The following is a 12935-nucleotide window of genomic DNA, read 5'->3' as shown; positions in this document are numbered from 1 at the left end:
CAAATTTGACGGGCGTATAAAAAGTAGTGTCAATAAAATACAACAAGGAAGTTTTGATATTACGACATTCATTTATTCCATTTAGAGTCAGATGACAACAAAATAAAGGACTTCTTTCTGCAATATTATATAAATCTTCATTCATTAGTCATATAATCGCGCATATTACCGACTTGTAGGAAATATTTTTCGAAAGTTTTCATCCGTTATGATACGGATTGTGGCACTGAAGTTTGACTGCATAACGGATTCGATAGTAGTTTCACAAAATATAATCATCATGTTTCTGAAGATATCGTTTTAATTACACGTGTCAATGATTCTTACGCATGAGACAATATCATGGTTTCAGTTGAAGTCGTCCATAACATGTCTTTGAAACAGTGGTTCTAATATTGAACATACACCTTAGATTCCCCAGTATTATTTAAGCCTAAAAAGAAAGAGTTCTGTCAAACTTATATTAAACTCCCTTGTTAAGGCATACACCTAGATATCTCTCTTTCATAGTTACCTCCCTTGTCAGGGTATTCATCTCTCACGCTGCTGTTGTTTACTATTCACATAGAGCAACATTGCCATTTTGGTTAACTGCACGACTTGCAGTTTACAGTCCAAATTGTGATCCCCGTAGACTCGCTTATTTGTATTGATATTTCTTTTCAAATACTTTCGTTTCTAACAGCTATAATTCTGTAGAATACATCGGGGCATCTTATGAATATATGTGTATGGATCATTTCTGTAAGGAGAAGAAATATTTCATGATGGAGTCAATGGAGAAGATATACCTTGACGTACTTTTTAACTTATGCATTGACATACCCCAGTTACAATACAAACATCTATTAATGCCGTATAAGGGAGACATTTGCCTTAGTTAAGTATCCAAAATCGTTTACAGAGTCATCTGTCAATGTTAAATACATTGTCCTCTAAATGCACAAAACTATAATTTCGGACAGAAATGAGAACAAAAGCAATTAGCTACTACGTTACGAAAACAAAATATTTGGCAGACTTTCAGGTTTGTTTCTACCTTCCTGTCATTCATATGTTCCGGTTAACGATGGCGAGTTATTGATACTTTGATTTCAATTAATGAGTGATATTCCCATTAAGAAAGTATACACAAAATTAATCGGTAAGAAAGTTTTCATATTTCCATTGTTAATTTTTATATTAATAAAATATACGTCTTAGGAAAAAATCGCAATTAACAATTCACTTGCAGTGTAACCAATGTACTTACATCAATTATACATGTACATCATTAATAACACAAAATATACACATAAAAAGCGATTACAAGGTGACAAAAAAATAGAAAATAGATTAGTATTAGGTTGAAATATTTAACAGCAATCTATATTTTCTTTCAAATAACATACATGATTGGGACTATATTTTCGTTACATATACGATTACTGCATGTGGTTTGTCACAGTGATTTTCTTTTGTATTTTGATTAATGTTTATCGTTGAACATGCACCTAGTATGGTTTTCAAGATCCCAATTACACTCAAACACTCATCTATCAAGCTTTCACATTATGCTATAACAGTTAAGAGATTCGCAGATTAAAAAAAAAATTGTATATAATTACACATAAAAATGAACATCATTCAAAAACACACATCATTTGGTACTTAGGAAAAATCACACTAAACGTTATACAAATCATCGACGATCGTAATCATTATAACAAAGTATAAAAATAAAGCAATACACATAAACAAAAACATGTCAATTTAATTCAAAAATATAAAGTTCGAATAGGGAATTCCCTCAAATATAAGGAGTTCATCCACAATTTTAGGCATACGTTATAGAAAGTATGTGACCAACAAAGATCAAAATGTGATGTATTGTCTTAGACCTCATAAACACCTAGTGCGATTCGAAAGAGTAGTGCTGATGCAAACAAAAGCATGGTTATTATGCTTATTTTATTTTGCTCTAAGTTGCGAAGGAGACTATATTTGATTATTTTAAAAGATAACTTCAAAGTATAAGTGCATTGGTGCATTATGGTGCTGAACATACGATAACAACAAAATTCAACAGATAATAGCATGATGATTAAAAAAGGTTACCTGATATTAAAAAGACGGACACCTACATGGGTAAGATCTAGCAACAGTTACCTACTGATATAAGAAATAGTGAAATAGTACATACAAACAGGTCCCTTTTTATAGCTATTCAAATGCCTTGTTACACAGCTACACAGATCTGTAAATGACAGTGCGTATAAACAGCATATCTGGAACGTATTCATGAAACCGTACTCATGCTCACGCATTGAACCTGTGCTCAAACCAACTTTCTTGAAACTAACTTAAGTCATGTAAAACGATCAAAAACTGAAATGTAAAAATCGAAAGAAAACATATACATGGCTTTAAATCTTTTCAATTTTTCCAAAATCATTGACAAAAATAAAATTATATTATTAATTTATAACCAAAACAAAAAAATAGTCTTGAACACACATGAGAACGATTTCATAAATAGACCCTGATCTCTGTATTAAAATCAGAAAACATAATAATTTGATATTCAACATTTTTTCCGTTCGAGTTAAAAAAAAATCTTTTGCAATGTGATTAAAATATCTTAGGCAAAAACACAAGGATTCAGCGCTGATTTATTTCCATTGTCTTACTTTTTAGCCACGTGACATCGTGACAGAGTGTTCAGATTTATACATTTTCGGCATCGAGTGACACCTTCTTTAATTCGCTTGCATCTCCCGGTTCGCTTGCAGCAGTTGGGCCATACTTTGTATTGGAACTGCGTCGTCGTTTCTGGATCAAGACGACGGCTATGATTATAGCGACACCGAATATGGCGACAACAACGATGATAGGAATGATGCAGGACACCATATCACAACCTGTGCAAAAATTATAAAACAATCATAATGTTTGTAAGATATAAAGCGGGTATTAAGTTCAAAATAATATCTTAAATGTGTTTACTATTTTGTCATATCTTCATTAAGCACAGAAGGAATGTTTATTATTGAAACTGCAACGTAATGTCATTAAGAATAAGTGTTATTATATGGACGCTGTCAAAAAAGTGCTTCCGTACTGACATTCGCTTGAACTCTATACCTCAAACGAATATAAACAGGTACCAGTTATCTGCAAACTAAAAGATATTTGAGGGGAAAATCATCAATTGCACATATATGGCTCACAAATCAAAATATTTCGTTTAACATCCTTTGCACATTACATTTCGTCGACTTTGCACTTAATAAGGATGTACGATAAGTAAGTGCCGAACTTGATTAGGTTCATCATACATGTAAGTAAAGCTGATATTAACAGCTAAACCAAATAAGGGGCCAATGCGGCCTATACGCTCACAATAATTTCATTTCAGCCTTATTAATGACAAAATTTTCAGACATTTGCAATGAAAATAACAATAAAAGATGGACTGGTTTTAGGTCACAACTATGAACTAACATTTCAAGTAAGTTTCAACAAAACATAATGATCTCTCGAATTAAATTCAAGCTATCTCTGAAATAAGAATTTGTCAGTGAAATGTGCTAATTATTTGCACCTACTTTCAGCATAATCTATTCAGCAGAACTATTTCAATTTAAATGCAAAATGGAGTTTCAAAACGGAATCTTTGGCAGCCATGTATGCGTTCTTATCCAATCCAAAATTACAAAGCTTTCTCTGAACAATGTATCAGCCATTTCAGTAACATTTCAGCTTAATCCGATCAGAAGAACTTGTGTTTAAATTCAACACTGATTATCACGATGGCTTCCATTGCGGCCGGCCAAGAAAAGATTAATGGACGATGCACGACTGAAAAAGACCAATGGCGTAAGCAAAATTGCTTTGTCAAATGAGCTACAAGTTTTCCCAAATGATCTAAACGCGTATTATTTCGTTTCGATTTGAAAGCATTACTCAAATTGTTTGAGTTGCGATAGGAAATTACCGATGCTATTTTGATTTTTTTCATTGCATAAAACATTAATGAGCTTAATTGACAAATGCGCATGCTTTAATCAAACACATATTTCACATCACTTAATGAACTGTGCAATACAAATAATGTTTGTTTAAAACAAATGTGTCATAAAGCAATAATAACAACACACAATATATACTTATGAAAAAGTTGAAGTACAATGTTATTTGCTTAAACAGAAGATTAATGTCTAAAACAAGCTGTGATTATATTGCATACAAATAAAGTGTTAACAAGAATAAAAGGACGAGTTAAAATACAATGAAAGAAAACACACAGAGAGTGCTAAAGTATTTGGTATTGAAATATTTCAGAGCATGCGTACATCCTAAAATATGTGCATAACCTTCAACGCAATCATTACTATTAGCCTTTATTATACTGTTCAAATGATTGTGTATATTGACAATTAAATCCGACACTTGTGTTTTGATCACTTGATCAGAAGAGATAATTTTTGCATTAAAGCTTTAAACCTCTCAGCGGATTAAGAATACTGTAGAAAGTAGCATGTTCGTTAAACCAGAAATTGTATCGAACAAGAGCCCTGTGTTCAAAACCTTTAGACCTGTGGGGTGTCCTCCGATTTCTTTTTTGATCCAAAGATTGAAATCAACACTTGGCAATGACTGTAGCGTATGTTCGACATTTGCATTCAACAGATGAGGTGGAATTTAGCATTGTTAGAAAGATGTCCAACAAAGCGACTAGGTTGCTATCTTTGATTTCAAAATATCCGAAGCACATCCACACGAAGACCACAAGAGCAGACCTTTTACTAATACTGACCCCTCTAGAAAGTTAAGAAGTTGTAAATGTCCCGTTCAAATTGTCTAGTCATATTTGCTATTCAATAGATGAAAATATTTGGAGCTACAAGAGGAGCTGCACTTTCATCAAATGCACCAGGTGGAAGTTTAAAAAAACCTTAACCTACACGCCAGGAGTACAAGTTTAAACACAGGGCCTGTATCGCTCACCTGGATAGCAAACATGGCATAATATTCTCCAAATGAGATCAAGGGAATATGCCAGACCCCAAGGCCAATCCTTGTAGCATATCTGTATTAGATTTTTCATGCCCAGCAATTTTATGAATGGTTATGGGGTGGGGATCTCAACTGTTTCCAAGCTGTGACTAAGAAACTATGTCCCTAGGGGTTCGGTCACACCCTAGGGTCTATTCTAATATCACGACTGCATTCGTCTCGTTATGCCTAGCATTTGTATATATAGTTTTGGGGTGGGGATCTCAACCTTTTTAAAGTTATGACCCAGGGACTATGTCTCCAAGGGTGGGGCCAGACCCTAGAGCCATCCTGGAAGCAAATGTGCATTCTTTTCTTTATACTCAGCAATTGTATATATGGTTATATGGTGGGGATCTCAACCATTTCCAAGCAAAACCTTTTTTTGGCCCCACACCTTAGCCCGGGGGGTCAGCCCCACTATTTGTACAATTTTGAATCTCTGCCTCCCATGAATGTCTGACCAAATATGATCGATATCCTTGGCATAGTTCTACAGAAGAAGTCGTTTGTAGCAATATAACCAAATTGCCCCCTTTTGGACCCGCTCTCAGCCCCCTAGGGGGTCAGCCCAACCATTTGTACAATTTTGAATCCCAACCACCTACGGATACTTCCAGTCAAATATGGTTGAAATCGATCTCTTAGTTCCAGAGAAGTCGCTTAAAGCAATATAGCCAAATAACCCTTTTTGGCCCCGCCCCTCAGCCCCCTGGGGGGTCAGCCCCGTCATTTCTACAAATTTGAATCTTTGCCTCCCATATGAATGCTTTTGATTAAATATGATTGATATCCAGTGCATGGTTCTACAGAGGAAGTCATTTGTAGCAATATTGCCAAATAACCCCTTTTCGGCCCGCCCCTCAGCCCCCTGGGGGGTCTGCCCAACCATTTGTACAATTTTGAATCTCCACCACCTACGGATGCTTCCAGTTAAATATGGTTGATATCCATCTCTTAGTTCCAGAGAAGTCGCTTAAAGCAATATAGCCAAATAACCCTTTCTGGCCCTGCCCCTCAGCCCCCTGGGGGGTCAGCCCCACCATTTGTACAATTTTTAATCCTTGCCTCCCATGAATGCTTTTGATTAAATATGATTGATATCCAGTGCATGGTTCTACAGAAGAAGTCGTTTGTAGCAATATAGCCAAATAACCCCTTTTCGGCCCCGCCCCTCAGCCCCCTTGGGGGTCTGCCCAACCATTTGTACAATTTTGAATCTCCACCACCTAGGGATGCTTCCAGTCAAATATGGTTGATATCCATCTCTTAGTTTAAGAGAAGAAGTCGCTTAAAGCAACATAGCCAAATAACCCTTTTTGGCCCCGCCCCTCAACCCCCAGGGGGGTCATATCCACCATTTGTACAATTTTGAATCCCCACCACCTAAAGATGCTTCCGGACAAATTTGGTTAAATTCCGATTAGTGGTTAAGAAGAAGAAGTCGTTTAAAGAAATTGTTGATGGACGGACGACGGACGCCACGGTATGGCATAAGCTCACCTTGGTCCTTCGGACCAGGCGAGCTAATAATGACCTTATGAATTATATTGGACAGGAATGCCCAATACTTATCTTAGTAAAATCGCTGTTAAGTGGTTTTGCAATATCAGTCTTTTAAAAGAAAAGTGGAAGACGGACGAAGGCGACACGGTCCTTTTATGCACGCATTCGGGTAATATCCTCATATTGTGTTCCTAAAAAAAACATGACAATAACAAAATACCAATCAAGTCATTTTACAAACGTGAATGCATATTTCTTTATTTAACATACATTTACGTCACTTCATTATATGGTGTGGTAAGTCGGATTGGATGAAAACAACCTACTTTGCGTCGGTTCGCATCGGTTCTCGCACAGTTCCATCGAATCAAATCGATTTCCGTTACCCCTGCAGCCGCCATACATGAACTCCTTGCATGCCTTACTAACTGTGTCATATCCATATTTCTGGATAGCTCCCCGGCAAGGTCCTGTGACCAGTGGCAAACCACATCCATCTTGAAAATGAAATAAAATGATTGTTGTTTACAGCATATGACTTAATTTTGAGTGCGGGACCGGAAATAGTATTTATTGAAGATTTGATTAAAATCATAGTATTCCCGACAACATTCGTCGGTAATTATCAGGTTATCACGGACTGTCCTTGGTCCCCCACATTTGATGTTTCTCTTTGGTTCGACCTTTAGCATAATGACATTAAGGAGAAACAGGGTAAAATCATTAAGTCTTCCTTACTTAGGTCGGAGGAGGTTTATGAAGATATAGCGTATGTAGGGACATTTTAGATGTGCTTGTCTCTTTTTGAGAAGGCAACAACTCAACACGCAAAATTAGACCTTATAAAAGCATTTAAAACTTGATGTATCCCTGAATTTAAGGCTACATGTACTAATGGTATGTCGGTAACATATTGGGCTCAACTCGTTTACCAGTTTCAGAAAAAGGCCAAAGTCATTTCCTTTCTTAAGATGGTGTTTCCGAAGTTGTCAATTACTCTAGATCTGTGTCTATATGATCTGGTCAAAGATTTAATACATTTTGTTTTTGAGACGCAAAGCAAACATATAACTGATCGCCAATGTGGTTTTAGGTTGGTCCTCCATCGATTGTTTATGAGCCAAATATTGATTTATACTCTTTGAAACATTGAAACAATTTAATAAAGTCAATACCAGTCAATAAAACACATGGATACTTGTCCTACGTTTCTAACTCCGGATTTTGGAACATATGGATCACTAAGGCTTCAAATATTACGAATTAAGAACAACATTCTTTTGATTAAGCTTGGATCTCAATGCGTGACCATGTCGTACATGTGAGGCTTACAACATTATTTATCCATAAACGTGAAACACCAAAAACTACTTCGCCAGTAAAACATGCGCATCAAATATATTCCACTATTTGAACGGCAGTCATTATTTGTATTTAACTGTGGTATGTGAGATGGAAAGTTAAAATAAAATACGATGATTTATATCTGAATTCACTTGAATGTAACTGCTATAAATCTGCCATCACCTAAGTGGACATTTATTATCCAATATAAACAAGATGTGGTGAATAAATCCTCTCCTAAAAATGTTGTAAACTTTATAGTAAGGAAATGTTTATTTTCAAACAATTCAGACAAGCGATTTTCATGTTTCTTTTCCTTATATACACAATAAAGTGTGGAGCAACTAACTGTCAACATATTTATTTCAGTTTTATTTCACCCTAGAACTACGAGTCTATGGCTCATTTGTAATATTTCTTCCTTATCGCAACGCATAGCCAATTTTTTTCCAATACACCAAATTAGCTGTTTAAAAATTGTGATAAAAATGTTGAGTAATTTACTGACAATTCATCAAAATTACGAGTTGACTACTACTGGAGTGTCAGCGTTTCAGTTGACGAACGCAATGGAATGAAAACGCAATGCAAATGGAATGAAACACTGCCTTAACGGAACGGAACGAAACACAACGAGAACGGAACGAAACATGTTTTTCTAACATGAAAACATGAATGGTATTGAATGAAAGTAGGCGAAACGAAACCGGGAAGAATGACTGAAAACGAAATTGAATGAAACGATCTGGGTTAGATAGAAGATAAAGCATTCGAATCGATATTTCCGTTGTAATCTATAGGGATAAGCTACGATAAATGAGCAGTAGATAATAATTATAAGTAAATAAATGCGCAGTATATGTATTTATCCCCTATGTATCGTTTCTTGCCCATATGTAGCCTTGTGTGTAAATAGTATCGCCTTTAAAACCAAGTGACATAATAATGAAAGAATCTCAAATCCTGAAATATCTGGTTTGAATTTGAATTCAAAATTAACTGTTAAAACATAACTGTAGGACACAAATCTTAGCGATATGATGAATCAATTAAATTTAAAAATACCAAGTGTAACATTAAAACTAAGTTTAAATATGTATACCCTCTTCATCATTGGGAAGGCACTGTGTTTCACAGTCCACCATGGTGTCAAAGCGATTGGCATTTCCTCCACAGCCTCCATAGACAAATTCTTCACAACTTTGTGTAACGTCATTATAGGCGAATCTGCTGAATAATCCCCGACATGGCCCAGTTTCTTTGGGTAAGTTACAGATATCTACAATTTCAAAAAATGATTAGTTAAAACACTTGACCATACATAAAACGATTTTAAGACATGGAATCAGCAAATTAACTTTAAACTATCCCAGTAACATTAAACTAAAAAACAAATAGAAAAACTAGGATCACTTGTCAACGTATACAAATCCCAGCGATATGTTGAATCAAATAAATTTAGTTATACCAAGTGTAACATTAAAACTAAGATTAAATATGTATACCATCTTCATAATTTGGAAAGCACTGTGTTTCACAGTCCACCATGGTGTCAAAGCGATTGGCATTTCCTCCACAGCCTCCATAGACAAATTCTTCACAACTTTGTGTAACGTCATTATAGGCGAATCTGCTAAATAATCCCCGACATGGTCCAGTTTCTTTGGATAAGTTGCAGATATCTACAATTTCAATAAATGACAAGTTAAAACATTTGACCATACATTAACCGATTTAAAACACGGAATCCGCAAATTAACTTTAAACTATCCCAGTAACATTACACTAAAACAATTATAGAAATACTACGAACGCTTGTCAACGTAAAATAAGATGCACAACCTAGGAAATCATGACCGTAATGTTTTCACTAGACGTTGTCTATCTGCTTAAACATTCACTTAGAACTTGAAAATTGCAAGCTTCACGTACCATTCTTTACTTCGCCTTGCGTATCAATATGGTCAGCGAGAAGTGGCCGAGATCCGGCTATAAAAAAAGCAAAAATATTTAAAGTGCTATCAATGAATGAGCTAACTTGAAACGTTTAGAACCAAATCATGACATACAAAATAAATTACCATCGAGTCTATTGCTCTGGCATTTGGCTTGGCAATCCTCCAAAGAGTCAAAGCGATTAGAATTCCCACCACAGCCACCATAAATGAACTCTCTGCATGTCTTTTTCGCCGCATCATATGTAAACTTTCTGAAATACGCCAGACAAGGTCCTGTTTCTTCTAGCTGGGTGCAGGTTTCTTCTGAGACAAGAGAAGGTAATTAGATATATAATATCAGATAAAAGTTGAATATTTGATAAATAGAGACATTTCTATGGGTTGGTGAAGATCATCACGAGGTTTTCAAGTCTTTATTACAACAAATGTATGCACATGACTTAATATTTCGACCACAATAAAGTAAATAAACGAGAGAGCCGTCTGTCAACCGAAAACAAATCAGGAACGTTGTTGATACACAAATCATTTTCATTAGGAAGTGCACGTGCTTGTAAAATTGTTGCTATAGCAATTAAAGTCGGAAGTCGTTACCTCAAAGTTAGCATCAGAACGATTCAATTATAGACACGATGACCTTCGGCTATGACAAACCATAACCAAATTGAACAATATTCTTCCTCTCCAATACGGCAACCCGTAAATCTAGTGATTATTCTTTAGTTCGGATGTGACATCATACTTTTTTTGGTAAGAATGTCCTGGACTTTTGATCGACCATTCCCAAAAACATTAAGATTTATTCTCTTCTCGGGGTAAACTAACCTAGCACGTTTCAGTTTTTTGCGATCATTTGTTTTGACATCTTCCATCCAGACTATTCACTTATCTTATAAATTTCTTAAAATCAACAGAATGTTTATTCTCCTATAGGGCAACTTACATACAAAATCTGAGCTTTGTCTAAACATTTTTTTTAAACCGAGTATGTAGACAAACAAATCCTATTTTTAGTAACAGTAACCTTGACCTTTGACGTGAAGATCCAAAATAGTTGTTCAGAAGTGAAGATCCTGAAAAGATCTTCTCATTTAAAGCAACAACGACCTTAAACTTTGACAAAACGCGCCCAACGACAATAGATTTCAACGTCGTCGTCGTCGTTGTCAGAGGCAGAGGCAATCCTTCTGTATCAGCCGACCCTCTACCAGGACTGGGGACAGAAACCGACCATACCTTCACCATTTTCTTCAATAAAACCTTGAAAGTCCTAGTACTGTGGTCGAAATATATGTATGTATAGGTGTGTGAATGCTTGTGTTGTGATCAGAATTAAAACGAAAGTCCCATGGGCCTTAACGGTTATCCGAGTTGTGGTATAAGTAAATAAGTATAAGATGTAAAATTACTGATAATTGGTAATAAACAAAAACGACAAATGATTGTTGGAAGAAATTTTATGAAACCTCAGTATCAAATATACAAAAAGGCAATACTGTACCAGGAGCAGTGAAACATCAAAATAAACAGAAAACCTTCCGGAATACCCACAGAACACAGACGGAACGTTTCCTGCACCAACCCACTTTGTAATTTAAATAAACCATCTAATCTGACTGACATGTTTGATGAATGTAACAATAAGTGCAACAAGACATAAACAAGAGGCCCATGGGCCTTAACGGTCACCTGATATATTTATACAGAGAGTTGAGTTTGTTTTTAACACGAACAGAAATATTATTCAGTGACAACAAACAATAAAACCACCTTATTCAATATCTAGCATACAGATTTAAGACTAAAAAGTATTTGAAACTAGCACCTCTGATTCTAAACAAGGAAAATGAAGAAATTTTAGCACACGGACTTCTTTGGGCCCCACCGTACAGCCCTTGGGGGTAGGGCTGGCTCAAAATTTTCAAAGTATCAAACTGTCAACTCAGGGTTATAATTCCAATCAAGTTATTAACATGTAATATTCAAAGTATCGTTTGCCATTATAAACCATTGCCCCTCCCCCCTTCTTTTGAAATTTCAGTCAATTCAACCTTTTTTGGCCCCACCCATCAGCCCTGGGGGGTCAGTCAGGGCTTATATGTGCATACCATCAAACTGCTATACAATACTGATAATGCTAACCCAAATTGAATTACTTCCAAAGAAAATTAAACAAATGTTGGTCCAAAATGTGATTTCCCTATATAAACTATAGTAAATATCACCCCCTCCCCAGGGGTACACATGAGACTCCAGGGTCATAAAATTCACAATTTTGGTAGGGCACCTTAAGTTCCTTCCATCTATGAAGAGTGTTTGATTCTACCATATCTGGGTCTTGAGAAGAAGATTTTTGAAATTTCAGTCAATTTGCCCCTTTTTGGCCCCGCCTCTCAGGCCCCTGGGGGCCGGGGACCAAACCGGCATCTATTTTTGTTGACCTTTGGCCATGGAAGGTTTCTGCAAAATTTCATTGAAATTGGTTCAGGGGTTTTGGAGAAGAAGTCGAAAAAGCAAATTGTTTACGGACGCACGACGGACAAAAGGCGATCGCAATAGGTCACTTGAGACTTTGTCTCAGGTGACCTAAAAATGCACATAAGTTGTACTTTGGTCTCATTTTCTTTCAATCCATATACACTACTTATTTCTTTGTGTCTACGTAATGTATCAATTATATTTTAAAAAAGAGAAGCTTTTATAAATTTATGTATTATTTATATAATTTTGTCTTTGCACTTTTTAAGTATCAAAGCATTTAAAGAATGCATTAAATAAATATATTTAGGTATACATACCAACTTTTCTTTGCATGGTCATTTTCTCCTGTATATGTGCCGCGATAAGGTGTACCGGTGACGAAATCGGCGACTGCTTCTATTTCCGAGCTTAGCGTGCTTATGTAGTGTATTCGAGTAGTGCTTACCACAAACAAACCACAAATATTTCTATTATTGACAGTAGCGAAGGATATTATAAATGATATCAACCGCGATTCGGCAATACCTTGTAGTCGTGCAAGAAAGACGGAACAGTAACTAATCCGGTATTAAAACTTTTACATAAAGGTAATTTTTACACATATGCTTA

The 12935-nt window shown here is 35.8% G+C and overlaps 1 protein-coding gene across 1 annotated transcript; it reads right to left on the bottom strand.

The window, feature by feature from the left end:
• Positions 1–51: 51 nt before the first annotated feature.
• LOC110457060 (papilin-like) lies at positions 52–12933 on the bottom strand. The gene is made up of 7 exons (XM_021508157.1): positions 12644–12933; positions 9969–10148; positions 9820–9876; positions 9393–9569; positions 8990–9166; positions 6870–7040; positions 52–2900 (listed from the first exon to the last, which is right to left on the bottom strand). Exons 1-7 carry the CDS (start codon positions 12663–12665, stop codon positions 2707–2709), a joined length of 978 nt encoding a protein of 325 aa, XP_021363832.1. The 5' UTR covers positions 12666–12933; the 3' UTR covers positions 52–2706.
• Positions 12934–12935: the final 2 nt, after the last annotated feature.

This window comes from Mizuhopecten yessoensis, unplaced genomic scaffold (genome assembly GCF_002113885.1).
Source record: "Mizuhopecten yessoensis strain PY_sf001 unplaced genomic scaffold, ASM211388v2 scaffold9023, whole genome shotgun sequence".
In the NCBI taxonomy this organism is placed as follows: Eukaryota; Metazoa; Mollusca; class Bivalvia; order Pectinida; family Pectinidae; genus Mizuhopecten; species Mizuhopecten yessoensis.
Note: the sequence above shows the minus strand (reverse complement) of the source record. Positions and strands in the feature narration are given on the sequence as shown.

Coding starts and splice junctions, on each gene's coding strand:
- LOC110457060 (XM_021508157.1), bottom strand. CDS start 12,665: ATGACCATGCAAAGAAAAGTTG. Junction 9,570..9,819: donor GCAAGGCGAAGTAAAGAATG/GTACGTGAAGCT, acceptor TTGAAATTGTAG/ATATCTGCAACTTATCCAAA. Junction 9,167..9,392: donor CTTTCCAAATTATGAAGATG/GTATACATATTT, acceptor TTGAAATTGTAG/ATATCTGTAACTTACCCAAA.